Source organism: Quercus robur, chromosome 5 (genome assembly GCF_932294415.1).
Source record: "Quercus robur chromosome 5, dhQueRobu3.1, whole genome shotgun sequence".
NCBI classification, from domain to species: domain Eukaryota; kingdom Viridiplantae; phylum Streptophyta; class Magnoliopsida; order Fagales; family Fagaceae; genus Quercus; species Quercus robur.
In genome coordinates this window covers 3,574,489-3,592,381 of record NC_065538.1, presented here as the reverse complement: position 1 = coordinate 3,592,381, position 17,893 = coordinate 3,574,489, and the positions used below count along the sequence as shown (strand labels likewise).

Genomic DNA, 17,893 nt, shown 5'->3' with positions numbered 1-17,893 from the left:
ATAAAGGGTTGAAGAAGAGTCATGAAAGCAAAAAGGTGAAAAGGTTCAAAAAAAATTATAAAAACTTGTGGTTATTGAACCACTTTTGTAACAACATCTTTGGGATCCCCTCGTGTCACTCCGATTACCATTCGATAAAAAATGTATTGAGATTGATTCCAAGTTTCTTACTTGAAAAAGTTGTCTTAAGATCTGTAAATTTATGATCTAGTGGATGTAAATGGTGACACGAGGTCTCCTAGGTATAAACAGCTTATGTTCCAGAATCAACCCCTCTATACTCGCCCATGCGTTATATATTTTATACACATGCACATGCATTCTAAATTGGAAGAGAATGTCTTTTATGCTAGTGGGGTATGAATTTTTATATATATAATTAGTTTATATGAGTTTGAGAGGTTAGAGAAGAAAGGTTTCAATACAAAGACATAAAGGTGGGAAAGAGGGATGAAGGGCTAAAAGGCCGTCTTTGGGAACTTGAACCAATATAAAATCACCCTCTCAATTTGCTTGGCCATCAAATTCAGCAAAACCCCCCATCTTGAATTTTTAACTCCCAAAGCTCAATTTTCATTGGCTTTTAAGATCTGCTTTGAACACCTCAGTTTTCCAAGCACCTCATTTCAGTCACAACCCGCCACATCCACCACCTTTCAAAGAGCTCTCAATTCTATTGTGAAAATGAAGGTAAGTTTGTGTGTGTGTGTGTATGAGAGAGAGAGAGAGAGAGAGAGAGAGAGAGGGGTAGAGAGTTTACATTGTTTGTGCTTGCTTCTCTCCCTCTCTCTCTCTCTCTGAGTGAGTAAGAGAAAGATGGAGAGATTCACTCTCACGTAAAATGGATTAAAGTTTATGGTTCTCAAATGATAGTAGTCAATTTTTTTTATTGCAGCTTCTTAGTTGGATGCAAAATAAGCTTAATGGGAAACAAGGGAACAAAAAACCACACACAGCTTCAACTACTAGTAAGCATTCTATCAACTTCTGTATTAGCTTTTTTGGTTGTCAATGGTGTGTTTTCAGTTTTCACTCTCTTTACTTCCTCATGCAAAATGCTCTCTCAACAAGCCATCCATATTGATGGATTATAAACATTCAAGTAATTGTGTTGGAGAGAGAGAGAGAGAGAGAGAGAGAGAGAGAGAGGTTAAATTAAAGTATTAATTTTAATTTGATATGATCAACATTCATGTTCAATTTAACATTGAAGGAATTGAAGTGTGTGTGTTTGACGGGTTGGATCTAGATCCGATTTTAGAATTAGAATTTATATCTATATTTACTAAGATTAAATATTTATTTATTTATATTATAATGGTTAAGGTTTAGACGAATAATATTCGTTGTATGATTGCTTTATCATTAGGTCAAAAGATTGATGTACAAGCTGATTAAGATTAATTTAATCATGAAACAAAAAAATATTTATGATATTTAGTGAGTCAGATCATGATCTTATAAAAAAAAAAAAAAATAGTCAACGGATTGGATCTTATAAAAAAATTTAAGTCAACAAGTTGGATCTTATAAAAAGATTTTAGTTAACGGGTCAGATCAAGATCCTATTAAAGAGATATAAGTCAAAAGGATGGATCCTAATCCCATTCAAATTAATGTTTTGATTAAGTTCAATAACCGTACAAGTTCAGAACATGTTGACGTAAAGTTTGCATTTGATTTTATTTATCACTTCCCTCAAACTTAGAGTGTGTTTGGGTTAGAATTACAAAAATTTACTTGGCACATTGTTTATGGGGAAAATAGAAACGTCACTAGATTTATATTGCAAATATATTATACTTTTGTTGGTTATCTATGAGATTTCCTAGGAAAATTTTTTGAAGTTCTTTACTATACCATAATTAATTGTAATTCCAGTGAGTCATAAATCAGATCCCAAAGTGCTTTGATTTTTTATTAGTCCATTTTTCCATAGCAGTTTGGACCGCTTGTCTGTTCAGATATCTTATTGGAACGAGTATTGTTGCCTGTTGGTAACATATAATATTTTTCACAAATTTTTTTCCACTATAATTGATATATTCTTTTGTGCTTGGAGCAACATCATCTTGACTTTGGTCTACCACAACTATTTTTATTATGTACTAATCATAATAAGTTATATTAGAAAGTATGAGAAAAAAATTGTGAAAAATGTTGTGCCTGTCGAAACTACAAATCCTACCTCTTGATAATATAGAGGCTTTTGATAAAATGGCAGTATCCCTTCATTTCAACCCAGCTCTTTGATTTATAGTATATAACTCATAATATGGTATGCCTGATCTGTATATTGTATAATATATTAATTAAAATATTTTCATTGGAATTGCAAGGATACCTTTTGTTTTCACATATTTCAACCTTTTTTTTTTTTGCCTAACTACTACACATTTCTTTTCTTTTCTTTTCTCTCTCTCTCTCTCTCTCTCTCTTTTTTTTTTTTTTTTTTTTTTTTTTTTCTGAAAGCTAACTACATATTTCTAATTCTTAAAATTTGGTACTTATGTAACCTCTATCTGCTAGATTTTCCATGTTTTATTTATTATTTATATAGTGATCTTATCTCATTAAAATGAGCCTTGAGCACATATTATTAGATGAGTAAAATTTCTGTCCTTCTATTGTGTAGATCATGTGAAACAAGAGCCCCGTGAAGAATTCAATGATTGGCCCCATGGGTTGCTAGCAATTGGAACCTTTGGAAACAATGATTTAAAAGAAAATTTTGAAAGCCAAAATACCCAAGAGGGTCCCTCTTCATCTGAAGAAATAGTAGATTTTACTCCAGAAGAAGTAGGAAAGTTACAACAGGAGTTGACAAAGCTCTTACGTAAACCAAATGTGGAGAAGCAAATTGTTGATCTTCCATTGGATAGATTCCTTAATTGCCCATCAAGCTTGGAGGTTGATCGAAGAATTAGTAATGCTCTTTGTAGTGATTCAGATCAAAGAGATGAAGATATCGACCGGACAATTAGTGTCATACTTGATAAATGTAAAGACATTTGTGCAGATAATAACAAGAAAGTGATTGGGAAGAAATCAATTTCTTTCCTTCTTAAGAAAATGTTTGTTTGTAGCAGTGGCTTTGCACCAGCACCCAGTCTGAGAGATACACTTCAAGAGTCAAGAATGGAGAAGGTATACACACAAATATGTATTAAATGTGTGCAACTTGGCCAAGGTGTGAATTCACCATGAGCTTGCCTATGCTGCTCTGGCTTGGCATTGAAATGCATTCCATTTTGAGGCAAAGCCCACCAAACATGGATCTGAAATTTTAACATCATTTTGTGCATATGCTAAACTTTTATAACATTACCATCCTATTTCCAGGCTAGATTTATAAAACTTGTACATATTGTTTTAGTACTAAAAGAGTTTTTTGCCATATTGGCCTACAGCTTTTGAGAGTAATGCTTCACAAGAAGATGAACCATCAAAATAATGCTCGGCCATCATCTGCAAAGAGATATCTAGAGGACAAACAAAAGCCAAAGAAGGAAAAAGATGATGAACCGCGGAACAAAACCAATGATGGATGCAAATGGGTCAAGACAGATTCTGAATGTAAGGTTACTTTTGGTTTGCAATTAGAATGAAATTCACATACATAACAAACACAAATAGATTAAGACATAGATTTCAAAATACAATAAAAAGAATATTGCACAAAATCTGGCATAAATTGGATATGTTCCTTGATTGCAGATATTGTTCTAGAGATATAAATCTGCTTTGATCTACACTATCACTTCACTTACAAGGTAAGGGAATCCCCTCTTTGAGCTTCACCAAAGAAAACAATTTCATCTTTCTTAAGAGTATAATTTTGAATATGCTTTCTAATAAAAATATAATTTTGCAGGATTCAAATGTTTATGGATTGGGTTCTAAGGATCTCAGATAGTTGGGATTACAAATCATCAAGATTCATTTTAGTGGTGGCTCATGAGAGGACTACAAATTGGCTGATCCATATATATAGTTTTCTTTCTTTTGTTGACGGTGCTTCCCCTTTTTTTCATGGTTGTATCTGTGGATAAACACGGTACAGTGCATGTTATGAAATATCGTCAAAAGGGTTTCTGTAGCTGTACTGGCAAAGCTAGCATTTATTTTACATTTTTCAATCTATTTTACTACACCTTTTGTAAGATATTTTAAGGTGAATAATATTAGATTGACATGGAATCATGGAGATACTCTTAGCTTATTCACACAAGTTTGTTAGGAAAAATTCTATATAACTGTGAATAAATTTCAACAAGCAGAGTAGAAGTACAACCACACAAAAACACAAAAGGTTACGTGAAAACCCTTTTCCGGGAAAAACCACTGGACAAATTTCGAATAATTTCACTATATTAAATAGATATTATAACACTTAGAGATACAACTTGAGTAAAAAAAAAAAAAACCATCTTTTTCTTTTCACTCACTACTCTTTTCTTTACTGTGTATCTCTCCCAATTTTCTCTTACTCTTTATATTTTTCTCCTCTTTTGCTTGCTCTTACTCACGTGGTTCTCCAAGACAGCACTTTCCTCCTCAATCTCACTCACTGGGACTCCTCTTCTTTCTCACTGGCCGAATGGCCTCTCCTTTTATTTCTTCATCTTTTTCTTCTTTTCTTTCTTCCACACTCTTCACATCAAGTCACAATAAATGCAAGCCAACTTGTCTGGACTTTTGTACATAAAGATGACTTCAATTCTTCTCATTGGAAAGCTTCTCCAGCAAGTTCAATTTGCTTTGCTGACTTCTTGGCAATTTTTCAACAAGCTCATTTTATGAGCTAAGACAAAGTGTTGGCTGGACCCACGTGGTGCAATGCACACCCAACAAAGTTAATTTCCATGGAAGCGTTTTTGCTTCTTGTAGCTAAGCAGGTTTTATATTCCAGTTAGTTCAAGATGCCATAGATGAACAATTCAATTCGGTGACATGCTGCAAAATTTCCAATGCCTTTTATTTACAGCTAAACTGAAAAAGAAAAAAGGAAGAGAAAAAAAAAAATTATAACATGATCCAAATGATCAAATTAACTTGGTCGTTCTATAGTGGACTTATCAAAATAAATCACTTAACTTGAAAATAACAAAAAATTCAATGGAGAAAAAGATTCATTAGCTTTAAAAAATAAATCTAATACTTCAAAAATAAGTTGTTGAGGCAACATTTGGGGTTTTTTAAGATGAAAGGGTTGTCCTGATAATATATCTCTGTGAAGCATTTGAGAACTTTCGTTACAATAACACCATATTAAGAAGGCCGTTTAGCTAAGAGTCATGCAGCTTAAGTGATACTTTATGGTATTTTCAACGGAGTGAATCCCCTCCTTTAACTATTGGATTATAAAAAATAAAGGCGGCTGTTTATAAGTTATAAAGGCAGTAACCCCGCCAAAATAAGTTGATGTGTATAGCATAAAGTTCTGTTGATAGCAAATGACTGTCATTAAAAAAAATATTGTAGTAATAGATAATGAAAGTCCCAACTCCCAACAATGTATAGAAGGCTTTGAGTAGAGCAGAGCTTATTGACTAGTATGAGTTCTTAATTTATTAAATCACATTTGTGCAACCAACACATCATCTTCATCATCCCATTCATACAAAATGGATGCTGAGGGAAGTCTATAAAAAGTTCTCAAAGTGCCAAACACAAAATGTAGAATTAATATGCTTCCACAGAATGTAATTACAATTTTCATTGCTATAAGGCAATTGGCATTTGGCAAAGAGGAAGCATCTCCTTTATCTAAATCACATTCACACATTGGTCCAGAAAAAAAAAGGTTAAAGAAAAAAAGAAGATGCACCTCCATAGCTTACTCTCTAGTACTAATAAGAAAAATTGGTTGAAGAATATTACTATAGGTTCTCATGTTTGAAGAATATTTCTTTAGGTGTCTTTTAGTATATAATATGAATATATAGTTATTATTTATTGAAAAGGTTGCATCTGTGAAGGAAAAGTGTTTTATTATTAGTACGTACGTTGAAAAAGGATGGATTTTTGTCTGCATACCAAACATATCAACGTGGAGGATCAACCCTTTTTTTTTTCAATTCCAACAAGTGGGGAAAGAACTTTGAATCCAAATTCTCTTTACTAGGGATAATTAAACAATATCACTGGATCACAATACTCTTGACAATAAATAATAAATTTAATCGTAAATTTTTTTGAATAACCCCAAGACCATTACCATAATGCCATGTAGTTTAGCATAAACTACAAATCATTGAGCAAGTGAGGTCCATCATAAAAAAAGTCCTTTAGTCGTAAAAGCGAGCTATAAATTTTCCAACCAAACAAATACAAGTACAACTACCCTGGTCTCTTTTTGTAGGTCATTTTAAAAAAAAAAATTAAAAGAATAATATTTAATATATTATCTCTCAAATAAAATGGTAGACAACCATCAATCCTTGGATCACAAGATTCTTGACAACAAATGATAAAATTTAACTGCGCAATTTTTGTTTTGAGTAAACCCCAAGACCAATACCAGAATCCCATGCATGTTAGCATAAAACCACAAATCATTAAGCAAGTGAGGTTCATAAAAGTCCTTTTTAGTCATAAAAGTGTGCTATAAATTTTCCAACGAAAACAAATACAACTTGATCTCCTTGTCTCTTTATGTTGGTCATGTTTAAAATTTTCAAAATTTTTTTTTCTAAAAGAACAATAATTAATACACTATATCTTAAATTTAAGGGGATATAACACAAGCAACAACCAAGTCTTAGTCTCAAAAATTTTGGGGTCATTTATTTATTCTCAAATAGATTAGTTAGGGCCGGCCACGTTTTGTTTTGTTTTTTTTGTTTTTTTGTCCATTTATTTGATCTAAAGTCATACTCTCTGTTAATTCCTTAATTGACATTTTTTTTTATTACTTCTACTAATGTGATTTTTTGACTTCCTCTATCTTTTTTTGTTCCCTTAACATAGATCAACTCATTATTTCTTATTGGTATATTAATCGCTTTTTTGTAAACATGATCAAACCATCTCAAGTGACTTTCCCTCATCTTTTATCAATAAAGGCTACTCCTGTCTTTAATCGAATTTTTTCATTTCAAATCTTTATCTTTTTTGTATTTTTACTTTCATCTTAACATTCTCATTTCAGTTGCACTCATTCTATGAATATATTGTTTCTTAAAATCCCAACATTCAATACCATGGAGCATAACTAGTAGAATAGTAGTCTTGTGAAATTTATCCTTCAACTTTATAGGTATTCTATGATCACACAGGACTCTTGATAAGCTTCTCCACTTCATCCATCTTGCTCTTATCTTATGATTCACATCGTTTTCAATCTCTCCATCTTTAGGAATTGTTGATCCAAGATATTGAAAGTTGTCACTCTCTGGTATCTTTCATCTATCAAGTCTACAACCCCTTTAGTATTATTTTTTTTATCCTTTTACTAAACTTACATTCCATATACTTTGTTTTAGTCAGTCTTAATAGAAAATCTTTCGATTCTAGAGCGTCTTACCAAATTTCTAACTTAGCATTAATCAACTTCTAGTTTCATCCATTAAAACTATATCATTTACACACAAAAATAAATAAAGTAAAAGATAAGTTAGAAGTCAAGAGTCATATAGCTCAACTGGTATCTTGTTGAATTTCTAACAAATACATTTATAGGATTCAAATGCCCCATCATCAAATATCAAATTATAAAAGATAAAAATAAATAAATAAATAAAAAGTTAGAAATATATTTTTCTGATCTACATATTGCTCTTTTGAAAGTAATCACGGTATGCAACATCCTAATAAAATAGACTAGCCTCATATATTTTTTGAAATATATTTTTTTTGTTGGTTTAGATTCATAATTTTTTTTTTTAAGTGACATTGGGCTTTGTGGTCCTATTTTATAGCCAAAAAAAAAGTTTCCTTATTATATATAATTTTTATTTTGAGAATTTAATTTATAAGTGAATAAAACAATTTGAAAATTAATAGAAAAGTGACTCTATTTTTTAGGCAATGTTTTAGTCAAGGCCGGCCCTAGACATTTTGGGGCTTAAGGTGAAAACTAAAAATGAGGCATTTTTTATACTTATATATTAATTAAATTAATGTTTATTTAATATTTTTATATTATAATATATTTCATTTAAAATCTATTTATCTTGCCTTTTGTGATGCAAATTGACTAATTAAATTTTTGTATTCAAGTTCTTCTAACATCTCATTTTCAATCGATAATATAGCTAATCCACTTAATCTTTATTGGGACATTGTTAATCTTAGATATGATTTTATTAATTTTAATTTTGAAAAACTTCTTTCTGCAGAAGCTACTGTAACATGTATTGTTAGTAAAATCCTATAAGCAATGCATGTATTTGGAAATGAATCTAATCTTTTTATATAATTTAGTATGTCAATTGGAGTATAATCTTTTATTTGTAAAATTTCTTTTAAAACATTTAACTCTGAAAATAAAATCTAAACCATCAATATCATAATAAACATCATGTTTGAGAAAATTTTCAAGTTTAAGACAGTATTTTTGTAAACTATCATCATCTAGTGACTTCAATTTTGTGAAGTTAAATAGAAAACCAAAAATATCTTCATATATTTGAAATTGTTCAAATCTATTATCAATTGAGCTAATTGCTTTATCTACTATATATAAGAAATAATCAATTCTAAAAGATTCTTCAGCAGAACATGTTGTCTTATTATGAACATTTTCATCAAATTGTTTCTTTCTATGAATTATACGTTTCTCACGAAATACAGGCTCTATTTTCATTTCCAATGCAATTTTTTTTAGATGAATTCATTGCAGATGTAAATCCATTTTCTCTATATCCTTTAAAATAAGAAATGAGACCTTTTAATTGATCTATAGCAACATCAATGTGCATGTCTTTTGATTGTAAGTTTTTACTAACAGAGTTGACATCAAATAATATGCCATACCAAATAGTCATACCCAATAAGAACTCAAAACTTTCAATTTCATATGTTGCTAAACAATTAGCTTCACTTTTTATTTTAGGATCTTCACTTGTTTGTGCTAATTGTAACAAAGCATCTCTTATTTGTGGAGCTTGGAATTTTATTGCTTTTACACTTTCAATGCAACTTTCCTAGCGTGTTTGTGATAATAACTTTAGAGTTAAACCTGACACATTATCTTGTAAAATTTTCCATCTTTTTGTAGAAGAAGAAAACAATGTATATATGCGTTGTATAACTCCAAAAAATGATATAGCTTTTGGACAAGAATTGGTCATATCACATAGTACAAGGTTAAGATTATGACAACCACATGGTATGTAAAGTGCTCTAGGATTTATATCAAGAAGTCTTTTTTGTACCCCTTGATATTTCCTTTCATATTAGACCCATTATCATATCCTTTTCCACATATATCATTAATATCAAGCTCAAGAATATTTATTACATTTATAATTTCATCAAAAAGACCTTTTCTGATAGTGTCATCAACTTTTACAAATTCGACAAAATGTTCTATTATTTTTATTGGACTTGTTGAAATATCAACACATCGTAATATGAGGGACATTTGTTCTTGATGACTTGCATCTAGTGTACAATAAAGTATAATTGAAAAATATTTTGCTTCTTTGATCTTTTTGATAATTTTACATTTAATCTCATTTGCTAACGGTTGTATCAATTCATTTTTTATTTTATGTCCAAGATAATTTTTATGGATTCCACCATTTTGAATATGTCTAATATGTTCTTGCATAACTAGATCAAATTCTACAATCATTTCAATTAGACTTATAAAATTTCCATTATTTTCTTCATAAATCTTTTCATTTTTTCCTCGGAATGCCAAATTATTTTTACCAAGATTCTTTACTATAGCAATAATTCTTAATAAAACCTTTTTCCAATGATCTTTCTCTTTGTTAATTTGTTCTTAGATATTTTTATCTATTGTTTTATTTTTTGACAATCTCATTTCCAAGTCTAGCCAAGTGTTCATGTAATATGCTCTCTAGTTGTTTCATGGTTTCTAATTTTAGAACTAATATTTTTCCAATCTCAAGTTCCTTCATTACATAGTTGGCAAGTACGTTTAGACTCAAACAACTTGCAACAAAAACAAAATACTTGGTCCGTATCTTTTGAATACACTAGCCATTTTCTATTATGCTTCTCCCAATTTGATAATATTCAAGTGTAATGAATAGTAGAAAAATGTCTAATGTCATCACCTCTAGGAAAAATTATATCATTGTCACTAATTGGATCTCTTTCTACTAATTAATCTCTTAATTTTGTGTCAATATTTTTCCAATTACCTGGATCATAAATATTTGAAGGAATATAATTCAACATGTCATTATTATTTTCATTTTCTTCTAGTTGAACATCATTATGGTGAACTTGTATATTTGTGATATTTTCATTTTCTTCTAAATTATTTTGAGGTTCATTATCAAGATTTATTGTATTGCAAAATTGAACATCATTGTTATCTTGCAATTGTATCATTTCATTATCTTCTAACTCTTTTTGATGAATTTCTTGCTCATTTGTGATATTTTCATCTAAATTTTGTGTTATATTTTGTTTATTACTAATAACAAATTTATCCATTGATCTTTTTTGAGACTCCATTAATTTTTCTTCTTTTTTTTCTTTTTTTAAGTTTTTCATATCCAGATGCATATTTTCTAGTAGACATTTCTAATCAAATAATATATTTATAAAAACTAAAATAAAAAATAATTTTCAAGTGAGGAGCAAATGAGAAATAGAACCTGATTTATATAAAAAGTATTGTTGTAATTTCGTCGAATAATAACAAGTTTTTAGCAATCTCAACCTGCATAAATAAAGAATTATTCAATTTATTACCACTAACTAAATATATATATATATATATAAACACAAGATTAAAATTAAAAAAAAAATTAAGCACAAGCATAACAAAAATTTAAACATAACCATAACACAAAACTTATTAATATGACCCACTCACCAAAAAACATAAAACAAATCCTATCTATAACCCAAAAAAAAAAAAAATTGAAGGCCCAAACAAACCCAAATGCCCAATCTTATTATCTTAACAAATAAAATGAAGAGAAAGCCAACTAGCCAAACAAAGTGCCCAAATATTTATACTTGATAGTGTGATACGGTGAGCTGTTGAGAGAGGCGGAGAGTAGAAAATCAGATTCAGAGAAAGAATGAGAGAGGCAGAGAAAGCTTGCTTGAGCAGTAGAGAGAGGCGGTCCAGGCGAAGGAAGCTTGCTTGAGCAGTTGAGAACAGTGGAGAGAATATCAGAGAAAGAATGAGAGACAAAGAGATGCGGAGAGCAAAGAGAAAGAAGCAAAGGGAACGGTAAAATTTTTAGGGATTTGAGTTATTTTATTTGTGATTGTTTTGTGGTTAATCTCTTAGACTAAATTTGTAGTTTTATCTTGTTGATTTTTGGTTTGTCTAGAGGATAATAATGTTATTTTTGGGCAATGATTTTATTTAGAACCAATGTTTAACCGGATTTACTAAAATTTTTGTTTTTTGGTTAAAAGGAAGTGCCAAATTTTTGTAATTCACTTGAAACTAATTTTTTTTTTGCCCCTACTATCCCTTCTTTTCTAAAATTTTGAGGCCTCCTTCCACTTGGGGCCTTAAGCAATTGCCTAATTGGCCTAGTGGAAGGGCCAGCTTTAGTTTTAGTGGAAATTAGAGTTGTATTTTTATTGGATTGTTCTTTAGTTTTGTCTCTACTTAAACATAGAAGTGTAGAGACATTTTTGAACCAAAAAAATGAAGATCCCAAATAGGAAAAGTCTCTTAAATATTAATATAAAAGTATAGAAGATCCAAAAGAGAAGAAGCAGAGAATACATCAACATTAGAAGAAAAAAAAAGGCAAGTTTTCTAATGTCCACAATTGTGCTACAAGTCGTTTTACCAACTTTCAACATAAAATTACCAACATTTTACCGTACCATTTTACCAATCCAAATCACACATGTCACACTCACACACACAAAATTTACCCTCCTAATTTTCCATCTATCAATCAAACACACAAAATCCAAACCCAAAACCCAAATGGAAGAACTAGCTTTTAAACTTCAACCAATTGCTACAGTACAACCCAAGTTAAACCACCACACAGCAAGTCTGCAACCATATTCTACTCTTTCAAACCCTAATCAAACCCAACACATTATTAACCCACAAAACAAAACAAAACAAAAAAACCCAAAAATTAAAATTAAAAAAAAATCACACCTTTAAAAAGTTTTCCCACACTTTCTCTCTCTTTCCATTCAAAACAATATATATTTTTTGAGTTCTCTCTCAATATTCCATATTGAATCTCTTCCGGTGAGATTGGATCTGAGTGTTTTTGCAGACCCATCAATCCGGAAGAGAAAAAAAAATCCCAATTACCTCAGGTTGTTTGGTGATTCAATTTCTAGGGTGGGGTTTTTTTTTTTTTTTTTTGTTGGATCTGAGAAATTTAGGGTTTTTGAAGGGTTTGATAAGGTGGGAAAATCAGAGAGAAATTTGGGGCTGCCAATGCCATTATTGGTTTGGTTTAGAAAGGATTATTTTTCGGTGGTTTTTTTGAGACCGAAAAGGCTTCATTTTGAGCTCATCAATGTCTTGGGCAGGCCCTGAAGATATCTACCTCTCTACCTCTCTTGCTAGCTATCTTGACAGTATGCTCTCTCTGTTTCTCTCTCTCTCTCTTGCTTGATATGGTTGATTATGGATATTAGTAGTTCAAAGATTGGATTTTGATTTCTGGGTTATGCATAGAATGACCTTTGAATTGCTTGATATGGTTGATTTCTGGATGCTACTAGTTTAAAGATTGGATTTTTGTTTTCTGGGTTATGCATATATTGACCTTTGAATTTCTCTATATGGTTGATTTTGGATGCTACTGGTTTAAAGATTGATTTTTTTTGTAATCTGGGTTATGATTCACTATGCATATATTAGCCTTTGAACTGCTTGATATGGTTGGTTTTGGATATTACTAGTTTAAAGATTGGATCTTTTTTTTCCCTGCGTTGAGTTTTTAAATGATGTATGATTCTATGATAAGCAAGAAAGAGATGGACTGCTAGTTGTTTTGACATGTCTATGCTAATGGGTTGTTGTAATTTTGGTCTAGTATGCAAAGGGTCATCTGGGTTTTTGCTAATTTTGTTTTTTATCCCTCTATATGGTTTTATTAGTAACCAGGAAAATTCAAGTAGTATGCCTACTTGGTACTCTGAATTTCAAGGTTCAACCTTTCTGGGCCCTGTGTTTAGATTTAGTTTCTAGCTTGGGTTATTTGCAGACTTCTTCTGTTAGGAAATGTGAAAATTTCATAATAAAGACATATTTTATATTCTAGTGAGATATTGATTGAATGGTTCTATTTTAGCATTTTTTTTTCATATTTAGACTTTTGCTTTTCCTATGTTTCCACTGTATTCCACCTGCAATTCATTTTCAATAGAACTACAATCAAAATGACTTGTATATTCAAATTGGCTTATAAATTGTTTGGAGCAGTTTTTTCTTCTTGCGATTATTTTCTGTGGTCTTAAACTTGTTAATGCTGCAGAGAAACTTCTTGTACTTCTGCGAGATGGTCGAAAGCTCTTGGGGATACTCCGTTCTTTTGATCAATTTGGTATGAATTTTGCTACTCTCATTGTGTAGGGTTTCATTTGCTATAATTTCTTTAGTGACTGAAAATTTAGTATTCCTCATATTGCAGCCAATGCTGTTCTTGAGGAGGCATGTGAGAGAGTTATTGTTGGTGAACTTTATTGTGACATCCCTTTGGGCCTATATATAATTCGTGGGGAGAATGTTGTTCTAATTGGCGAGCTGGTATGATGGGTTGTTATTTCCTTTCATGTCTGTCGATGGTTCCTTTGTAATACACACCCTTGTGTTTTCTTAAGATTGTACTTGTTTTTTTAGGACTTGGAGAAAGAGGAACTTCCCCCACATATGACTCGTGTTTCAGCAGCAGAAATTAAAAGGGTAAGCAGCGTAAGCTCAACTATCTTGAATCTTGATATTCTTTTAGTACATGAATTAAGGTTTAAAAGAAAAAAATTATTGTAGATAATAAAGTATACTTTGATATACATAAACCATGGCTCTAGTAGTGGGTTTTCAATTCACCTTGTTTACATAGTTTCCTTTAATATATTAGTTTTGTCCCTTTAAATATATATAAGGTTGGGTTCAAGTTACACCAAGTTTAACTTTAAATATTGTTACACTACTCAATCTTTTTTAATTGGATACAAATTTTAACAAATGAATAGTTGGATTACATATTCTTCTTATACCCACTCTACTTGTAAAACTTCAAGATTATCTAAGATTATTTATTATCTCATCTATAAATGTTTAAATTTTGGTATTTTAAAATTATACTTAAAACTTGAGTTTATGGATTGAATAGTAAATAACATCGAGTTGGCACTAAATTTGTCATGCGTCCAGTGGTGGGATTTTTTTGAGCACAAAATCTTATGTTTATGGTGTAACATTGCTTAAAATTACATCATTTGTAACTTGATCTTGACCCACCCATATATATATATATATATATTTATGCTATTTCTTCCTTAGGGGTGGAGTTAATGATGATATGGTTAGTAATTTTGTCATGTTGTAATAATATAGGACCTAGAGTTAGAGATTAATTTGGTTGGTCTTATATTTAGTATTCATTTAAATGACTGCTATTTAAGAAATATAAGGTCAGATATTTATAGAGGTTGAGAAGAAGGGGTAGACAAATACACAAAAGTGTAAATGTGTGATGTCATAGTACAAATAAATATAGATTGTGTATCAAGTTATGAATTTGTTGATGTCTCTTTATGTGTGATTTTACTTGCATTAAAAAGAATGTGTTTGTGATTTTTTTGATGGTGCATTGTGATTGAATAAGAACTCCCAAACTTTGTTCTTCTCTGCTTTATCATGTCAAAATCTACTTGTTACATCATGCATGTCAAGTTACTGAGTTGGTATAGATGGGAGTTGGTTGAGCTGTGGATAGATTTTTCATTTTTTCAGAACAATTTGAGAATGACTTTTATCTGTTCGGGACTATAATGAATTTTTATTATATGAGACTATGTACCTATATTTGAGTAGTCTTCTTCAATTAGAGATGCAGTAACAAATGTAGAAGGTTTTATTGAGTAGTGAAGATTGAAACCCCAATAATATTAGTAGATGCTCATATTCCTGTCACTTAAGGGATCACATGACATATTTGAGTCAACTGTTACTAGCTGCTTCCACCAAACATAGGTTAAATGAAAATTCAAAAACTTTGCTTCTGTTATTTTGAAGGTCTACCTTGAAAACAAACTCTTCTGATTGGCTGAGATGCCCAACCTTTGGAATGCTTCTTTACATATTCTCTACCATGAAATTTGATGGGATAGACAGATTACAAGGTTCAAGTATGAGTACAATACCCAGACAGGGTGTAGCCTAGTGGTTGGAGGCTTGGGATGAGTTGTAGACCCAATCATCCTAGGTTCGATCCCACTTGGAGTTTCCCTAGATTACTTGATACATGATTTTGGCAGGTAGGGTTGTGTATCTGTGGTTTACTTCCTAGGGGTTGATCCAAAGGCCCTGTCTTGTTGAGGTTCCATGCCAAAAAAATATGAGTGCAATACTGTGGAGTTCTACTCTAGCACTTTAAGCTAGTTTGGGAGGGAGATGCAGAATTAATGTAGAGAGTTGGTAGTTAGTTATTCAAAAGAGATTTGGAATCATCTGTGGAAGCTATAGTTCTTCAATATCAATGTGTGGCATAAAGCCCTTGGTTGTATAGCTAGACCATAGATGCTCACGCAATAGTTTCTACTAATATGTCGGGACATTGTCTAGATGATGGCATCTGAAAATTTTGTGCTCAATGGGTGATCTTGCGTGTCATATTTAGTTACCAGTGCAAATGTGAGGTGAGAAGTGATGAGTGGAAGCCACATGTGGGACTTTTGAAAATGAGGAAAGAAGGATACAATTAAGACCTGAAAGAGAAATGCTTAAAGAAGAGGAATGTGAACAAAGTAAGAAATAGGGCACGTGTAATTGGGGAGAGGATATTGCTGTGATACAACATTCTGTTTGAAGCTGTACAGTAGTAAATTTGGAATCTTGCCAATCTGTTTTAGCATGATATCAAAAAATGTGGTCTGAAACACCCCCCCCCCCCCCCTCCCCTCCCTCACTATCTATGTATCTAAAAATAAATAAGAGTTTCGTATGATAGCCTAGTTGTAATGGTATCTTTTGTAGTGTTCCATGTCTATAGTTTGAACCCCTCTTCCCTCTTCCTACTATCTACCTTTCCCAAAAAAAAAGGAAGAAACATATTTTTTATTTTACAAAGAAAGAAATGTAAACTCTTAGAAAATTAGAGGAATAAAAGCTGCAAAGTGAGAGTATTAGGTGGATTGTGCAGTTCTGAAGTGTGGTTCTCTTTATATTTGGCAAGTCAACTTATACATTGGTGGTATATCTCCCATCTTTAGTAAATAACACTGTAATTTCCATATTGTAAGTTCCATATTGAGATAAAATGATGCAGGACAACCAGAACAATTGAACAATAAAATTGAAAGACATAAAAATAAATGGATATGACATAGGTGTTAGCACCAAGTGGGAAAACCACAAAGAGTTAGCTATTTTTTTCATTCATCAAAATATCAATTATCTCCAAAAAGAGTACAATAGCTTGCTTATATAGGGAAAACTAAACCCTAGTTCTAATTGTTACAAAAAATAATCTTGCTTCCAAATATTAAAATACTAATAGCTAAAAAACTACTAGGATCTAAAGCATAAAAATACAATTGACTGGCAAACATAAATAATACTAAATAAAAATCTTCTTGTGTCTCCCACATCATAATTTCTTGTGCACCAGTATATGTGATAGGATTTTCTGGAGAGAGAACGAGAGAGAGAGAGAGAGAGAGAGAGAGATAGTCAAATAGCTCAATCATTTTTCTCAAAGAGGATCTTCTTTTACATGGGATTTTGATTGATACTCTCAACATCATACTCCAGGTCTATGATGTAATCCAGTTTATTAACTTGCTGAGCTTACAATCATTTGTGTAGTTCAATTTTTCATCATTTTTTTGGTAATGAAGATTGTGAGAAAGTTGGGCTGCTTTTTTGACTGGATTTCATCAAAAATTTTGACCCGTATCATAACTGTGCAGGCACAGAAAGCAGAAAGGGAGGCTTCAGATCTTAAAGGTACCATGAGGAAAAGAATGGAATTCCTTGATTTGGATTAATGAGATTTGCTACTTCATGAAGTTCTTCACATGTCGACCCGCAAATATTATAGCGGCATTTCTCTTTTCATTTCTTTTTTTAATTTGTTCTTTCTTTTTCCCCATCTTTTGGCTGGTTGGGTAATGTTAGATCTTAGATGGTCAAATCTTTGGGAATTAGAAATTTAGAATTTGAAGTTTGAACGTTGTTCAAATTCGTTCTGTGTAATATTTGTTTGAGTGATTACATCATACAAGTATTTGTTTGCTTTAGAAGATTGATGTCTTTAGTTCGGATTTGAAATTCATGGACCATTGCTATGCTTGCACTTGTAATTTGTAAAGTCTAACAGTTTAACCAAAAAAAAAAAAGAAATTAGTGGAAAGCTATTTTCCATGTATATGAATATGATGGCTGTGTAATTTCCTGTTTACTGGTGGCAACCCTTGTGTGGTTAACAAATGCTCTCAATTATGAGAAATTATTCAAAACAATAGAAGGGTGTCCATATGTTCATTTCAACAAATAAAGAGAAGCTACTTCTTATCC

The 17,893-nt window shown here is 31.4% G+C and overlaps 2 protein-coding genes across 3 annotated transcripts; both read left to right on the top strand.

The window, feature by feature from the left end:
• The first annotated feature begins 426 nt into the window (after window positions 1-426).
• Window positions 427-4,209, top strand: LOC126728989 (protein DEEPER ROOTING 1). Of its 2 annotated transcripts, XM_050434764.1 has the most exons (6): window positions 427-690; window positions 896-968; window positions 2,636-3,147; window positions 3,411-3,576; window positions 3,718-3,773; window positions 3,875-4,209. In XM_050434764.1, exons 1-5 carry the CDS (start codon window positions 685-687, stop codon window positions 3,735-3,737), a joined length of 777 nt encoding a protein of 258 aa, XP_050290721.1. In that variant the 5' UTR covers window positions 427-684; the 3' UTR covers window positions 3,738-3,773; window positions 3,875-4,209. The 2 variants fall into 2 exon arrangements, with proteins under 2 accessions (XP_050290721.1, XP_050290720.1); XM_050434763.1 differs by lacking the exons at window positions 3,718-3,773; window positions 3,875-4,209 and having other exon boundaries at window positions 3,411-3,673.
• Window positions 4,210-12,130: 7,921 nt separating this feature from the next.
• On the top strand, window positions 12,131-17,619 carry LOC126724860 (sm-like protein LSM1B). The gene is made up of 5 exons (XM_050429285.1): window positions 12,131-12,726; window positions 13,629-13,697; window positions 13,785-13,900; window positions 13,994-14,056; window positions 17,287-17,619. The coding sequence occupies exons 1-5, from the start codon at window positions 12,666-12,668 to the stop codon at window positions 17,362-17,364; spliced, it is 387 nt and encodes a 128-aa protein (XP_050285242.1). The 5' UTR covers window positions 12,131-12,665; the 3' UTR covers window positions 17,365-17,619.
• Window positions 17,620-17,893: the final 274 nt, after the last annotated feature.

Bases quoted from the DNA above. Each gene is read 5' to 3' on its own strand.
- LOC126728989 (XM_050434763.1), top strand. The intron at 969-2,635 runs GTAAGCATTCTA...TCTATTGTGTAG, and splicing joins ACACACAGCTTCAACTACTA to ATCATGTGAAACAAGAGCCC. The intron at 3,148-3,410 runs GTATACACACAA...ATTGGCCTACAG, and splicing joins AAGAGTCAAGAATGGAGAAG to CTTTTGAGAGTAATGCTTCA.
- LOC126724860 (XM_050429285.1), top strand. From the start codon at position 12,666: ATGTCTTGGGCAGGCCCTGAAGATATCTACCTCTCTACCTCTCTTGCT. The intron at 12,727-13,628 runs GTATGCTCTCTC...TTAATGCTGCAG, and splicing joins TCTTGCTAGCTATCTTGACA to AGAAACTTCTTGTACTTCTG. The intron at 13,901-13,993 runs GTATGATGGGTT...TTGTTTTTTTAG, and splicing joins TTGTTCTAATTGGCGAGCTG to GACTTGGAGAAAGAGGAACT.